Source organism: Microplitis demolitor, chromosome 3 (genome assembly GCF_026212275.2).
Source record: "Microplitis demolitor isolate Queensland-Clemson2020A chromosome 3, iyMicDemo2.1a, whole genome shotgun sequence".
Taxonomy (NCBI): Eukaryota; Metazoa; Arthropoda; class Insecta; order Hymenoptera; family Braconidae; genus Microplitis; species Microplitis demolitor.
This window is the reverse complement of record NC_068547.1, coordinates 16,612,231-16,630,362: the sequence shown is the minus strand read 5'-3', so window position 1 is coordinate 16,630,362 and position 18,132 is coordinate 16,612,231. Positions and strand designations below refer to the sequence as shown.

At 32.1% G+C, this 18,132-nt stretch overlaps 1 protein-coding gene across 2 annotated transcripts in view; it reads left to right on the top strand.

Moving 5' to 3' along the window:
• Positions 1–18,132, top strand: part of LOC103571985 (transcription factor Sp8) — a 35,961-nt gene that overhangs the window by 133 nt on the left and 17,696 nt on the right. The window contains exon 1 of one of the 2 annotated variants that reach the window (XM_008550359.2): positions 8,559–9,064. The exons of the other annotated variant lie outside the window; for it this stretch is intronic. Coding sequence (XP_008548581.1) covers positions 8,981–9,064 — 84 coding nt within the window. The 5' untranslated portion in view covers positions 8,559–8,980. Of the gene's footprint in view, positions 1–8,558; positions 9,065–18,132 lie in introns of those variants that run through there. 2 annotated transcript variants of the gene reach the window in all.

Genomic DNA, 18,132 nt, shown 5'->3' with positions numbered 1-18,132 from the left:
TTTGATAAGTAATAACCTTAAATGTTTACAGTAAAAAAAAGTCTGAAACAAATTATATGCCAGTTAAAAATCTTGAAAAAATAATTTAGCTCAAGAGTTTCGCAATGAAACCGTCAAGATTTACTTAAGACCCAGTGTTATCGGAGAAGAGAGAGTGGCCCAAGTATATTTAAATTCTCGCATGCTGTAAAACATTTTTCACTGCACCTGGTAATTAGTAGCACGATGAGCTGTACGAGCCATGCAAATGATTTTATCACGCGTTATAAAGTCTCTACAGCCCGCGTATGTACATAATAGAACACACATTCAATGCCGTATATCGTATATAGGGCACAGGACGTGCGGTCAATGAGTAGTCGAGAAAGAGGTTTTCAAGAAAATTTAACTTCAAAAGTAGATTATGATCCAATTTTCTACTCGACTAAATTGCTGTTAACACTACTGCACTTATTCCAGTTTTTGTTTTTTATGTTTAAATATTTTTTTTTTCCTCATCATCATGACGCAAATTCTCCTGATATTGTTGTTTATAGAAAATTTACGAGCTTTGCGTGTGACTCTAATCACATACGACTCTTTTACAAAATACCATGTAGTCATCTTGAGTAAGATATAATGCACACAATGTATATACTGTTATTATTTTAGACGAACGACACAAATCCTTGAAATAAAAAGAAAAATAGCGGAAAATAATTTACACGTCAAAGTCATCCAACATCAAAATATTCCTAAGAGTTTTACCCTCTGTTTTAGAGACAAACTCCGATACTATGTACATATATGTATATTCTCCTACGCACACCAATTTGAGTGGGTTTTGGGGATGGTGTCGATAGACGCCTTCCGCAATTTAAAGTTGTAAAGCGTGATTCCCTAACGATATTTGACAAGATCAACCTATGATCGACTGAATGAGTCCTGCGTCGACTGCGTCCTGGGCGTTACAGTGCCACCCCTTCATTAATTGTTCATCTCCCAGCATCCATAACGGCCAATACGACATTCATAACTATATCATCTAATTCTCATACTCTTTTCGTCATCTTTGTCGTCGTCGTATATAGCAGACTATAGTCTGCTTGTTGCGATCGTAAATTTGCCCTAAAGGTCGTATCGAACTAGCTGTAGCCTTCGTTTTATTTAAACTACGCATTCTGCCAATTTTCCAATGGAAATTCAATTTATCGGGCAATTTTGTAGCTCTGTACTCATCGCTGCCTTGGTCTCTCATACCACCACTAAAACACGCAATAGCTTATATTTCTAACTGCCGGAAACTTCTACAACTGTGCTTTTATATGCCTTTTACACTTGTATTCAATCAATTGATTCAGTTACTTTTTTTTTAACCTAAAAATTGATAAAAAAAATTTTTAATTTAATTTCCTGGGTCAAAAATTTGTTTTGACTTTTTTGACTAATATTGGACTTGCTTTTGACTTCATTAACTTGATTTTTACTGCTATAATTTTTTTAAATTATTATTTAGTTCACTAAATTATGGCCACACTTACTTTTTTTAACTTCAATATGACTCTTTTAACTTAAAAATTTAAGTCAACTAGGGTAGAAGGACCACTTTAGGGCCAGTTTTGGAACCTTGACAAATTTAAATAAAACAGTTTGTAAAAAACGCAATGACAAAATTAATTTTTAAAATGTATTCAAAGATACTTGTAACCCGCTATTAAAATGGTAATTTTATTTTACACTTTTTCATTAATTAAAATAAAGTATCAAATGTCCAAAAATGAAACAGTGGCCACAAAATGGTACCTCTACCCTAAGTCAAATGAAAGTCACGTTGACTTAGATTAGACATAGTTGGCGTAATTCGGTACACGGGGAAAAATGTTGGCTGAAACCTAGGAATTTTTATTATGCTGTCGACCAAATTTGAAACAGGGAGTGAAGCATCCAAAAAATTATCATGCTGTATCACAATACTCACTACGCGCGAAAAACTTTTCGATAAGCTTTAAAAACAATTACTTTCATACATTATAATAGTTTTGATGCGGCATAATAATTTTTTATAAGAGCATGCATGATCATTTTTTGGATGCTTCACTTCCTGTTTCAACTTTGGTCGACAGCATAATAAAAATTACTAGGTTTTCAGCCAACATTTTTTTCCGTGTACTTCCGTGTACTTTTTCCGTGAAAAATCAAAAGCAACCTAAGTAGCACAGAAACAACTTTTAGATGTCATAAAGATGTGATTTAAAAAGACAAACAAATTTTTTTTATTCTCAAAGTCGCCTTTTTTGGTATAAATAAGACATGCGGATGTTAGTTCTAGGAAACATAGAAAATTTGTTATTTTTCCTACCTTCAAAAAGACATTTCAATTTAAAAAATCATTTAGATGACTTATTTGACCATTATTTGTAACTTATTTTTCGTCGTCCCATGTGTCAAGTTTTTTAATCAGATATTTTTTTGATGACATTAATTTCTGATCGTTTTTTCAATATTTTGGTGCCTTATTGATAAGTCAGAAAACAGACTAAAACTGATATATTATAAATGTCATGAAAGTCAAGTGTGCTACTTAGCAAGCCAAAATCAAATGTGTTTTCATATTTTAAAATATGTTTTTCATTTATTAATAAAAGAACTTGACTTGCTTTTGTCACTTTGAATTTTTAAAATTACGAAATCAAGTTACTTTTTGGACCTGGGTTGAAAAAAAAAAAAATTATGTAATGAATCCTGTAAGAAAAAATTCATTTTATGGCTGTAGGTCATTGGCCAAACTTTTTGGTGTTAAAAGTAAACTTTTCAATGATATCCACTTAAGTTTTATATTTTCCTGAAGATATTATATAGTTAAAGGATAACAGCTCTTTAATATTGATCAATATATATTTAAAAAATAATATTTTACAATGTTGTAAAGAGTAAAATGGACCATAAAAAAATATACAACCAGTACGTTTACGTGAAATGGATGTTGCGGTGTGGAAATGTCGGTCATAAATGCCGAGAAATGTTGTAGATATAAGAACGTATGAATATATATATACATGAACCAGTAAATCTGGGTTGATAGGTTCGCGTGAAAGGTTGTGAAGAAGTAGCTTTCACGAAGAAAGGCGAATGAACGACGATGAGGACGAAATCGACAAGGAAAAGAGATGTTGCTGGGGGATATTAATATAAGGGCTCGATACGTAATTATAGTGATTACCGCATTGCCAGGGGGCGGACGAGGGCGTCCCTCAGTTTGCACGTCATTCTGCAATCTCAACTTATTCGCCAGGCCTAGGTACATGCGCGTTAATTTAACGCCGGTTTTTGATTTTAACCGTCATTTACTCAATTTTAAGGACACATTATATTCATAAATAATTATTATTAGCGGCTCGTGTCACTATCGCACCGCAAATATTACCATTCAATTTATCGCCCCACATCTCATCACATGGCTAAATCACGACCATCAAATTTTATATCGATTTTATTTTTAAATTATTAAATTTAATTAACTGTTAATGACTATTAATATATTTAAGAGCATTAACATATAGCTGCTGAAAGCTAATCTAAAAATATGTCATCACACTTTAAAATTTGATTAGTGTCTTTCAACATAAAGTGTGTAAATAAGTGCAGTAACGCATAAAACCGTGGTTAGTATTTCTTAACTGTGCATCATATATATTAAATGAAAAATAAAATAATAAGATAGAAGGATGAGAGTTGAATAAATCTTAGTGCAAAAAAGTGACAATGAGTTATGGAGTATTCCTCGAGAACATCTCATAAATCTGGGCGCCTAGTGTCCCATCCCCATTACTGCACGACCGTCATCTTGGGAATAAACGTGTATATATCCGCAGTTAGTTGGGCCGAGACTCAAGACTCAAGTGTACGTACATACATAGCTGACGAAATCATAGCTGGGCGTTGTTATGAGGACGTAAATCAACCGCGAACGAGTTTTTCTTTTTTGATTTTATTTGTTGTCAACTACTGCACATGTTCAAGTAATAATATTTTTCCGAGCGTTTTTAATAACTTTCCTTGATACATATTTTCTCAGTATATATATTTATAAAAAATTTTATAATATAATTAAGACCCAAGAGTTTATTCATATTTATAAGAGCTTATAAGCTTTTAGTATAAAAAAGTTGGATACGTTGGATGATGGATCTTTATATTGGATCTTGAGAGCAACGATTTTCAGTTAATTATGAGAGCAGATCAGCATCTCAGCCGATGACCACATGGCAATGAAGAAGCATAAGAGCAAAAGGTACACCAGAGTCTTTATATATCCCACTGGCATAGAGCTCTTTGATGCTCAGCATTGATCCTCAGCGGCGGGATGTTTTCTCTCTGTCTTTTTCGTCAGTGCAGAGATAAATTTCGGACATCTTTGTCTTACACTCGGATTTGGTCCTATACGCGTCCTCTCGTCACCGCTCTGTTATTATCCGCCCCCGTAGCCCATTTCCCTTTCAACCCCGAAGTCTCTGTCTGCCAATCAACGATCCATCATTGAAAGTCGATCGGCGCTCGATCCTTACCCACAGAAGCCGATAAGTATAGATTACGTCGTCGTCGAGTGAGTGAATCGGCGAGAATCGGAAAGGTCCGGAAGAATATACATGTATATGAGAATAATAATAATAAAGAAAAAAAAGTTAAAAAATTATTGAATGGATGATGGAGGAGAGAAAAAAAGTGATCGAGGGAGACACATTAACTGTGTAAACCTGTCAGCTACTTCCATGCATTTTTTTTTCGTCACGTCATTTGCCTTTCTATTATAGACAATTTTTATCTTCGCCACTAATTAGTTACTTGTTCCATGTCATTATTTTACACTTAAATTTTTTTTTTAAATCTTAACTAACTACTAGTTTTAATTTTATACTTAGAAGTAAAAATAACCATTACATCCTCAATAATAATTATTATTAATTAAATTCTTAAAATAGTTTTTTTTTTTCAAATCTCTTAAAGACTTCTTTCCTCATTATTTTGTTTTTAAATATTAAAAAAAAAAATACGAATAATTTTTAATTAAAATATTTTTTTTCAATAAATTATTGCAATAAATAATAAAAATAATTTTTCATTGATAATAACCATAGGCGTAGGTAATAAATCTGTATAATATGAAAATAAAAGCGTGAAGTAAAAAATATTTCATTAATAGAAAAGTATAGCTAATAAATCATAAAAAACAAGCTACTATATATTCTTAGCCTTTCAAATCAGGAGCAGAGATATATGTTACCCAAAAGAGCTCTTTTATGTTATATTTTTTTTAACATTGAAAAGCAACGTTTATCTGTTGATCCTGTCACGCATCTCGGCACGCAGTCGGGATCACAAATTTAGCGTGAACTGAATAAGTGCGTGGGTTAATATCTATCAGAGAGAGAAGATCGCGCGAGTCATTGTAAAACATCCCTTTTCTCGCGCGCTACGACGCCTCGTGTACGCCGCCCCTTGTATCCGACGGCGGCTATATATACCGGGAACAAGCTCCGCTCGACCGACTATCGTACACTCTACACCTTTTGTGGCAGGATGGCACGCGATGTCCACATCATCGCCTTTGGCACCGTCGCTCTATTCGGGGGTGGCTGGATAATGTGATTAATGCAGCCTTAAAGCCTTAAAATATCTAACGAGACTCACTTTTTTATTTTTTCCTCACGATGCATAAAAAAATAATAATAATTTTTTATCAAAAATAAAAAAAATGAATTAATTAGATATTTATTGATAAATCAATCGGAGTGATTTGTTGAAAATAACTAGTGTAATAAATAATTTATAGATTACACATATTAAATATATTCAAGGCATGCGGGTTACGCCAGAAGTAGTCAATACTGACGCTATATTATGGCACAAGAGAGTTTATAATTGACCCCTTACCTTTCCTCTGGCATATATCGCCGTCTGTTCCGTTTTATTAGTCCAAGTCGATAATATTTGAAATTCAAACTCTCCGATTAAAATCGCATTAGGATGCTAGCATACATGTGAGCTCATGCAATCTCTCGGGCGACTTCTATAACATATATACATATTATTATGTACATAAATATCGTTAACACACTCTTTATTCATCATTTTTTTAGCCGGCGACCGTTTGAAATTTTGCTGAAATTATTTTGTCATAATAGCCTTCGAGTACTTTTGTATATAATTTTAAATAAAAAATCAAATTAAATATAAATTCATTTGTCGTCATTATCATTTCGAAACGCTAGTTTTACAATTTTATATCATTTAGCTAAAAATAAAACTTATAAAATTAATTCTCTTATGAGGGGTCTGGACTTTTTTCTCTATCACACTCAAGTCGTTGAACAGTACTGTCCTTGTTGTACTTGCGCAATGAGTGGAAACTTTGACCACGTTTTTCTCTTCAACAAATAAACATTTTTGAAAAATGAAAAGTAGATTACTAGATCATAAAATAGTGCATCGAGCTTCATTCTTAATTTTGCGTTTAGAGGTTTTTGAAAGAAAAATTTGGACAAAAATTACTTCATAGAAAAAAAAAATTCTCAACTGAAATTAAATATTCTTTATTCAAAAAAATGCTTTTCAAAGCCTCGATTATCTCGGATTAAGTACGCAGAAAAAAAGAATTTCTTGGTGCAAGAAAATTTTGCTTGTCCCGAAAAAATGTTTACTTACTTCAAGAAATTTTTTGTACGATAAATTGAAAACGAAAAATTTCTTGGAGTAAGAAAAAATTTTCTGAGTAACGAAAAATTTTTTGAATCAAGAAATTTTTTCTCGTTCCAAGAAAATTTTTCTTTTCAGTTTATAACACAAAAAATTTCTTGCACCAAGAAATTCTTTTTTTCTGTGTAGAAATTTCTTCTGACCAAGACGAATTTTCTTTAATCAAGACAAATTCTCTTGACTCAAGAAAATATCGAGAGGGTTTCCGAAGCTGTTTTTGTTCCAAAATATTTACTAGACTCAAGATTTTCTTTCTGTGTATAGACTCTCCTTAAAAAATTTTTTGAACCAAGAAATTTTTTCTCGCCCTAAGAAAATTTTTGTTTTTAGTTTATAATGCAAAAAATTTCTTGCACCAAGAAAATTTTTTTTTTCTGTGTAGAAGTCTCTTCTGACCAAGACAAATTCTCTTGACTCAAATAAATCTTGAGTTGATCTTCAAAGTTACTTGTCCTAAATATTTTCTTGATTTAAGATTGTCTTTCTGTGTACATACCCTCCTTAAAATATTTTTGTTTCCATTTAAAAATTAATCCTTCAAATTTATTGACTTAAAAATATTTTTTACAAATTCGTAATAAAAATTAAAACAAAATAAATTTTTTGCTGTATGTACAAAATTATATTAATTATAATAAAAAAATAGTATTAAATTTAAAATTTAATTTAAAAGTAAGAAAAAATTTTTAATATAAACTTGAAAAACATGAGAGATTTTAGAGTTAATAAAAAATTTTCAGTCGTTGGCTTCAAACTTCCGAGCATAAAAAAAAATAATTAACATAACAAAACACCATAGCTCCAAAGTAAGTTCTCGCATATTTTCTTGTATCCTCAAGTTATCGTTCTTGTAACCATTAAAGATCCAAACTCTACTGAGCAATAAATCCCCCAAACTTTTTAGTTTTAAAAATCCCAAAAACAATAATGCCATCAACATCAATAACAAAAAATCTCCAGATCATAAAGTATAAAAAGCATACTTTAGGCAGTAGTATTGCAAATGTTATTTAGTAGTAGGGTCTACCTATCGCCGCGCAGGTAGAAAGGGAAATACATTGTAAGACATCATATAGCACACTAACTCCTTCTCACAGCTGTAACCGCGAGTTGGACTTTCTGCGCGCGCATTTCACGGTTAACATCTCCTCCACTCTCTGTCGCCCTCAATCCCTTTTATTAAGCATATCTACCCCCTCTTACTCTATACTCAGCACACAAAACCGTTGATATAATCCCCACAATGTGTAATATAAGAGTGGGGATTACCGCGGCGACAATCCACCGATAACCTATCCCTATCAGCCTATCCCTATACCATCATACTACACATATTCATATATGTATATATATACACATATACATAACATTACACATAGACACTATATAAACGAGTGGAGTAAATACAGCGTTATCAACATCCACGGGTATAAGAGAAAGAGAATGTGCTATTGTATACTACTGCACCCCACCAGTATAAAAGTTAAAGTGGATTCAGCTCGTAGGCGGTCGAAGGCGGGAACCACATCCACGTAAATTCCGCCCTCTGAGTACTGCCCCTTTTTTGCCCGGGGCGAATATGAAGGGGATAACATGCATAGTCGGGTGTGCCGTTCCACGGTATACCCTTACTACTCAACTCTACACAAAACTAAACTACACACCAGTCTACAGTTTATACAGTATAGTAAAGTGTATAGTGTATTGTGTACAGTGTGTATAGTATTCCCTACTCTGGTAGCTTGGCATTCTCCAGCTCTTGTAGCGTATCGCCATCGACTCTAAACCCTGATCGGTTCGCCGGCCAGTCTGTCACCGCGCGAAGAACGAGAACCACACGTTTGCTTGTTTAACCGGTTCTCACCTTTCTTTACAATCTACTATTGTATTATATATACACACTATATATATACATCATATAACAAAAACGTTGTCGCGTTTTAAATCGCGAGCACTACGGACCGATCGCAGCCAAACTGGCTGAGCGTATCGGCTCCGCGTTATTTATACCGCGATTTACTTAACAGTATATCATTAATTAGTATTTTTAATTATTATTTATTTGTTTATTTATAGTAACGGTAACGGTGACGTGATTGGAGTGAAAATTATTTAAATATAATTTAGTACGAAAACTCAAAGGTGTTTTTTTTTTTAACGAGTGTTTATTAATTATTTGACAATAATTAACGTAAAAAGCGAGTTCGTCGGGGTCTGTGTGAAACAAGAGCGCACAGATACTGTCGAGATGCTGACGGACATGACACCAGCTGCGGCTGGTCAGCTTTATCCGCAGCTTCAGTCCATCACTAAATCGCCCGCTCATCATATGGTGAGTGTCTCCATAGATAAGTCCTTAGATCTTTGCTTTGTACTCAAATGTTGTCCATTGAGTGGCAAAAATATTCATTTTTTTTTTTTTTTTTTTTTTTCAAATTGGAGTAGAAAATATTGCCGTCGGTATTTGTATTGAATAGAAAAATTTAAATCCAAATTGTCAATTGTCAGTCTCACGCGATAAAAATCTTCACCGGCAAGTACATTAGCCACTTTGGATTTTCTAATCTTTGATCATTAAGTGCTACTGCCAGTGCCAGGTTATTTTGTCCTCCTATTTCAGATGTTAAGTAACTTCAGGCAAAGTTAAGTTAGTAAAGTCGTAAAGTCCTAAAATATATACTAGTATATATATATATATATATATAGAGTAACGGTAGTGGTTGGTAGTCAGAAAGACCTTACACCCGCGTTGTCATCACCAGATAACATCATAAGATCTTGTCATTTAAACGACTAAATTAGTGCTCGTTTTGACAATTCACTTCGGTCCTTTGTTCTGTATCTCTAGATCGTCATCGGCAAAGTCAACAAATTTTATCTTTACTTATTTCATTTATTTATTGCTCATTATTGTTATAATCTTTGAAATATTAACCGTCTATTCATTTATTTAAAAATTATATTTCTTAGCATATTCACATTAATACATTTAGTTTAACAAATAGAGCTATTTCCGGGTATTTATACCATTTAAATAACATTTTGTAATGTTAGAATTTAAAGATCCTGGTAATCGCCCATTGTCAAGGATTAGCCGGCGGATCATCCGGGATTTTCTGGTTTCTGTTTTGACAGACAAAATACTCTTATGTACATTATAATGTCCACACTCAACGTATAATAATCTATTACTTTATATTTTTTCTTATGATATAGACATATATATACATATATTTTTATAATTTTTTGTTCATTCACGACACGTGTTTCTCCAAAAAAATATTTCTTTTAAATTTTTTATCCGTCGCCAACTCGCACCCGATACTTGATCTCTTACGCTCTCAACATAACATCAGTTTTATATTATATATTATTTTAAATATATACTCAACTCTTTTCCTTCCTGAATATGTACGTACACTAGAAATTGACTTTATGACTCGACTGTAAAGAGTGCCGCCAGTCTCGCCGGATGATTTACGAGACGACGGTAAAAAAGTAATTAAATCCACAGCATTTAAAAAAAAACAAAAATTATCAAAAAAAAAATACATACATATATGCGAAATATTAATTACAAGCAATAGTGAAATACGAATTCGCCACTTGGGCTAAAATAATTTTTGAGCTTTTGTAGCAAATATATTTATTTAGAAACGTTGAATTAATCGACGGCGATATCACACGTGCGTTTTATTATTTTTATATTGAAGAACATACGTATAAATTTATATATATTCAACCTAAAGTAAAATGCCGTTTTATCGGAGCAGTTCTTTTTCTTGGTTCTTTATATTTCTTTGTATATTTATTATATTTTTACATATATTTGACATTTAAAGTCACGAATATACTTATAACCCGTTCCACGGGTACTTCAACTTTTTTACTCTGAATATACAAGCATCGATCCATTTTTATATTTTTATTTATATATAATACATAAAGACAGAGTTCCCGTGGTGTTTTAAAGTATTAGTTGCTATTATTTTTTTTTCCTTAATGCACGAACTGCAACTTTTTATACACATCAATATCCATATTCCTCATAAATTTTTATATTTTCATCCATTCTATTAAATTTATAACTAAATATATATATATATTTTTTTTTGGCTGTTCTAAAATAAACATACAAGTATTGAAAAAAAAAAATTAGTGTCATATATATGAGAATAAAAATATATAAATGGATATAATGTATCGAGTGTCTTTTTTTTGGAGTTTTAAATGTTTGATGCAAGTTTTTTTTTTTTTTTTTATTTTTTTTTGAGAACAAAGCAATAAAAAGTATAAGAAAAAGAATTGTATGAAAGTGTAGACAGAGTGGAACATGTAGACTATAGACTACCTGTGCCGCTAAGGGTGAGCCAATTATTTATCTGAGATTCTTTTGTGTGACACAGGATTCACTTGATAGGATGCGTGGGATGTGTAATACGATACTTACACTTCCTCTTGATGTGACACTTGACACTTTTAACAGTAAATTTATAGTAAAATTTTTTAAATTGTTCAAATATATATACATATATATATATATATATATAATATTTTATCTCAAACCTCAGATTAAAAATAAATGAATCATAAAATGAATATGTTCATTTATTAAATGTGAGTTGATGGGATTAATGAGTTTTAAATGTGCGGCTGTCAGATAGTGGAATAAATATAAATATAAATATAAATAAATAATAATGTATGATGTACAATATCCTTGTCATTATTACAATCGATTGCTCATGCCTATTTGTAATAATTTACCTGTCTCTACATTCGATGGTACATACACGTATTCATTTAATTATTAATCACCAATAATACCTCGCAACAACTATAACCGACAACTTTAACTTATATACCTTATATATTTATCCATATAGATGTATAAATATATAAAGCAGTCATTGCCTCGTTGTTTGACATTTAAAAAAATTAATATCGTTTAAAAATCCTATTATTTATTTATGTTATTAAATAATTAATTATTTTGTTTTTTAAATTTAGTTCGATTTTTTTTACACTGAAAAATTGCGGCTGAATTCAGAGTGATTACGGATTTTACTTCAACCCGAATTAACTCCAGATTTAATTCGCGTTCATTCCGAAAATTTTTGACAGTGTAACAGCTTGTGAAATAAAAATAATTAAAATGTTAAAAAAATTTATTTGGATTAAATTTTAAATTTGTTGTCAATATACTATCCGATTACGTATGAATAGAAGACTAATTTGTCAAACCAATAAACCATAATGATGACAGACCACCGGTTACATTGCGTAAAAGCCTTGTTTGCATGATGTATCGATAAAAGAAAAGAAAAGTAAAAAAAAAAATAATAATAATATTAAAGAAAGAACTAATAAAAGTGGCCTATCGAAATATCTTCGCTCCACTTCACTTTTCATCGTATCAAGCAAACACAGAGAGTTCAGAGACTAGGACACACAACATGACATACAAATAAGTATAAACCTTAAAGCGGCTGATCCCATAATCCGATTCAGTGGCATAGCGTGGAGTAGTGTGCCTTTATATACATACTCAACCTAAACTAAACGTTCGACTATCCTCTTGTTCATGCTTTACTGTACCTCTCTATGCTTATAAACCCGACGTCGTCACTGCCGTCGCCCCGTTGACATTTTCAAGTGCAACAATGGACTGCGAACGGCCCGAGTGAACATTTGTTGTAACGTGCCCCGTCCGTCGTTCGTCACGGGGGATAAAAGGACCGCATGTCCTTTTTTTTTTTTTTTTTTTTTTTTTTTTTTTCAAACAATCAAAACTCCAAACTGTGAGTGTACTCTATACTAAAGTCTACTAGAGCTTCTAAAATTCATGAATTATTCGTTTCCCATAAAGTAAAAGATTTACCTGAAAATTTAAACCGCCGCACTTTCTGCACTCAGACATTTAAATCTTAAGACTTCCATATCTTAAAATATGTGCTCTTAACACCGAATTTATATCCTGAAGTTATTCGATCAATAATTCAACAGAATTATTTGATAAATTTGTATTTGACACGTGGACATTTCAATATTTGACATAATAGATTAATACAAAATTTGTCATATTTACGTTACTTTAACACCTATACTGATTTTCCGACTTCCGGTGTAGTGAATCAAATTACCAAATGCCAGATGTTCGAAATGTATAAAGCCATGGCTGCCAGAAGTTGTTGTTACTACTATACAGTAGTATATAAGTTATGTACAGTAGTTGAGTTGAAGCTCTTTTGCCACTCGTTCTTCTACTTGAGTCTTTTGCGACTTGCATGAGCCATGTTCCATAGAGATATGATTGATCGACAACGCACTGGTGTTGTATACACGCACCGTGTTCAGGAAATATATATATAAATTTCTAACGTGCGCTAAAATGATAGCTTTGAGACAGATCGCAGGAAAAACATACAACAAGTCTTCTTGCGATTTGAAACCGTAAATGCTTTACATATGTCATTGTCAATTCATCAATGTCTGAGTGTAACTATTTTTCCACTTAGCAATCCCACAGTTATTTATTTTTTTGTTGTTGCATTCTAATAATACACTTAAAAAAAATTACAGATGTAATTAAATTATTATGATGTCAATCAATGAAGAAAAATTATTTTATATTTTTTAAAAACATTTTAATAAACGATTGCTAGGATTTTTTTTTATTTATATACTTTTTTATAAAATACAAAGGTATCATTTGAAGAAAACAATTTTTATTTCTCTATGAGTATAGAGCGTCAATCGCGGCACCTCAGCGATCAACGATAATTGTAAAAGACTCGAGGGGTTTAACAAACAACAATATATCTCGCACGTGGGTACGTACATTGAATTACCGTGCATTATCATCAGGACGCGGCATCATCTCGGATCGTCATAGTCGAGTGTTTTCTTAAGAGAATCAAGATTATTGTTATTCTCTTAACATACAAGTATAGCATAGCTAGGGAACGAGAACGGGAACATGTTGCAGGGATGATTCTTGTGAAGAAAAAAAAACTTAAGATGAGAGCTGCGATCAGTTTGTTGAGTGTATTTTAAAGGCTTGAACAAAACAAGTCCCGTAAAGCTCCAGGCGACGACTTATGCCCGCACGAGTACGAACGTACGATGAGCGTTGCCGTGTACAGCCTTATCACGAGTTTGCCGCGACGCGGTTTGAGGTGCCACGACGTCGGGAGTCCCTGCAGGGGTGCCAAATCCCTGTGGCGCGAGCCAAAACATCACCAACACTATACGCTTATACATAACATTCATACATAATACCGTTTATAACAGACGTATATGATTTATCGACTCGATGATGTGTCTGATCGGGTGTGACAGACGATACATTTCTCTTTTTTTTCTCTATACTTCTGCCGTCATTGTCGGATCAATGCATTTCAAGTTAAAGCAAACAGTTATATTTATTTTATTTATGTATACGCGTGCCAAATAAATTTATTTCATCAGATCTAATCCATCACACAATATTAATATTGTTGACATCAAAACCCAGGTCAAAAAAATAACTTCATTTTGACGTAATTTTTAAAAATTGAAAATAAAGCAAGTTTAACAAAGACGAATTTAAGTTCTTTTTTTAATAAATGAAAAACATTTTAAAGTATGAAAACACATTTGGTTTTGACTTGCTTTTGACTAAGTTGTCTTATTTAGTACCGATTTATCCGAACTAACTCAAATTAAACTCAGGGAATGACTTGGTTGACTTAAATTTAAGTATTTGAGTCAAATCCAAGTCATCGTGACTTTAGTTTGACTTATACGGAAAAAATTATCTAATGAATTTTACTCGTTAACTGTGAGTAAAACTGGGTCTGGATTAATAATTACTTTTTTGTTTCTATAGATAGTGTTCAATTATCGGGTAGAAAAACCCAATTTCGAGTAATTTTTAAATAAAAAAGAGTAAAAAGTAAAACAAAGCGAATCAGTTCTTATTCTTTCTGTTTTTATTTTGATTTGGCCCAGAATTACTCTAAATTTTAGGGTAAATTTTATCAAAAACTTCTCTCTATGTAATGGACTGAAATTTTTAAATCAAATCTCTGTAAAATTTGACTTGGAATTTAAAATTTGACTTAAATTTTAAGTTAAAACAATCATTTTGGCGTTAAAAAAAAATAAGTGTAGCCAAAATCAAGTTAAAGTCAAAAGCAAGTCTACTAAGTCAAAGAAGTCAAAATTAAATAATTTATTTGACGGAAGGAATCACGGCAATGAAAAATTCGATTTTGATTTTTATCAAATTGAATTTAAAAAAAAAAGGTGTTTATTTGTACAAAATTTATTGTTTAACTTTATGCAGCGCATGATGTTGTTTTGCATTAAAAACTTATATTAGTAAAGTCGTGATTGCTCGAAGCTTTTTAACCAAAGATGAGAACAAGAGTCATGCACGTCTATACAACCACACACTTATTTATAATAATAAATATAATAATAATAATAATAATATTGATAAGTACACACATATACGTATCTATGTACCTACGATGTATCTGATATATAATAAGACCGGTTCGTATAAATAATTGCACGACCTTTACGATAACCGGCTGGTAGTGGAAAGTATCATTATCTACCGTTTTGTGTCCGCGAGATGGGTTTATCGATTGAAATCTCATCTATGAAAAGTGGAAGCCGAAAACCCAACTGATTTTCTATTGTCAACAATTACTTACATATTTATTTTCTTTTACACAACGATCATTTTATTTTACGGCCAATTTTCTCAAACATTTTATTATTATCATTATTATTATTAGCATTCAATAATTTTTAATCATCTTGACTCTCCATAAAATCAATTAACTTATGATCCTTATAATAGACACTAATAAAAACAATTAATCAATCAATTGACAAAATAAATAAAAGTAAACTGTTGACACAAAACTAAATGAAAATAAATAATTGTCATTAAAAATTAGTCGTCCTTGCTCAACAGCAGCAGCAACAACTTGCTCATAAGTTAATTTGCATTTAGTGTGTTGACAACTTCGTAGTGCAGACTTTAGTACATCCAATACTTACTCTGGGTGGATGCCTTTTAAAAGCCTTTAGGCTAAAAATTATGCAGCTGCAAGTTGCGCAACGGTCGCTCGCCTGCACTGCTACACATTTCAGTTATTCACTTTTAATCTATCTCGACACCGTTATGAAATTGATGCGATACTATTCATACTTATTTATTTATTATTTTATTTTATTCAAAGCTTTTTTTATTAAATAATTTCCTCGTTTATTTTTTTAGCAACGCATCAAAGATTAAACAGTTATAAGCGCCTATTTTTCATTTAGTAATCCCAGCCTGATCTTAGCATCTAATATCCACATTATTGCCTAGCTTGCCAACGATTCACTGCGTATAATAATTCATCATAATTGCGTATGTTACTTATAACGCTGCTAAAGATAAATTACCTCACTTTAGTAGACTACGCGCGCTTTCGAGACTCAAGTCTTACCGCGATATCGCGACGTATTTTAAAACACATGAGTAAACATGCTATAGATTGTTAGTACACGATTAAAATGAAATAAATGACTCAGTGTCGGTTGACGATTTTATCTACACTGAAAAAAATCGGGAGTGAATTCGGATCTTATTTCCATCCGGATTTAATCCGCAAATTTTTTTCGGTGTAAAGATAAAATTCATTGCTCATTTTTTTTACTGATTCATAAAATCCTTAAAATAAATTTATTTATGATAACATAAATGATGAAAATTCACAAGAATGTACTATCAAGTGTACGAAAGCATTTCAAGTTAAATTTATTTACGAGTTTTTATTTACTTGGGGTCTTTTTGGGTAAAAACGAGAAATTTATACGTATTTATACTCCAACGCGATATGTTTCTCTTGAAGATTAAGGGTCGTAGTTCTTGTCTCCCACGATTGTAGCCTATATACACACTCGGCCACTAGATAGCTAACGGAACAATAAATTCACCCGTGGAGTCACCCTCGAGTCTCTTATACGGTGATGATGTCCTCGAGGGGTGGCCTAATATGTCACAGTCTGTTGCAGTGATCTCCGAAATAGTAAAAGCGTGTGTGTGGGGTTACAATTGCTCGTCCAGGGGTTGATACTCTGGTTTATGGGGATCTCCTAATGGACTGATTCAATACCGATGATCTGATAAACTTAAAACTAATAAATAAATTATTTACTCTATTCGAAAATTGCCGGATTATCTCTTTCAATAAACGCAGCCTCTCTTTCTCTGTATAATTCCTTAAGGAAATTTTCAAATAATTTCTATTGACTAAAATTTTTATTGCTTATAATTATAAAATTAAATTTAATCGTCAATACATAATTGGAATTCAGTCATCAAATCCATCATCAACAAATTATATGCTTATGCAATGTACGTGACGAAATGTATAGATTGAAAACGGTCTTTACTCTCAGTACAGTACAGGCTTTTACAGCCACCAGCGAAATAAATAGAGAGCATTAGCATCAGCAATACTAGCATCACAATCAGCTACCATCGATTGTCTACACACTAAACTAACTATAGATACACATACAATACCTATAGATATATATATTTATATATATGACTATCGATAACTCACATATGTATGGAGGATCTGGTGAACCAACAATTCGATATACACACTCTGGTGTGTACGTGTCGTGTACAGGAATCACCGTATGAGTTATTCTCCATCCCACCGCGAGATACTACTAAGAGACGTGATATAGCTATTCAATTGACGCACTATGGTTCATACCGACCAATATAAACCCCTATAGTGTCAATGTGTGAGAATATATTTATACATGCATGTATGTATGTGTCCAATGTGGGTGTACAGCCCTGATAGTCAGAGTGTAAAACGCGGATGGGATGAAGCTATAAATTCAACAACACCGACGAAGACACGCGAACCGATTCATTTCAGAGAGTTAGCTGAAGCTAAAGCACTGATACGAGTGTAGAGTATATCGCTTTAGCTGATACCTGTCGCGAGAAACTACCACATCACTAATAAATTGTCAAGACTAGTGTATACAAATTATCGGTTTAGGTTTTGTTGATAATTGGAAAATTGATTTACTGTTACTTCATTTATCTAGATATTACACATATATATTATTACACAATTTATATAAATTTTTAATTAAATTCGACAAAAATTTTTTGGAGTTTTTAAAATATTTGTCTGGCTATTTAATCTTTTTGTTTCTATTAGAAAATAGTAATAATAATTAAATAATTATATCATTACAATTCAACCAAAATAAAAATAATTTAACAAAAGGAAATGGCGTTTCCTGTTTAAATAAACATGAACTATACTTATAATTAAGACGTATGATCTATAATTATATGATTTTGAGTTACCTAATTTTACG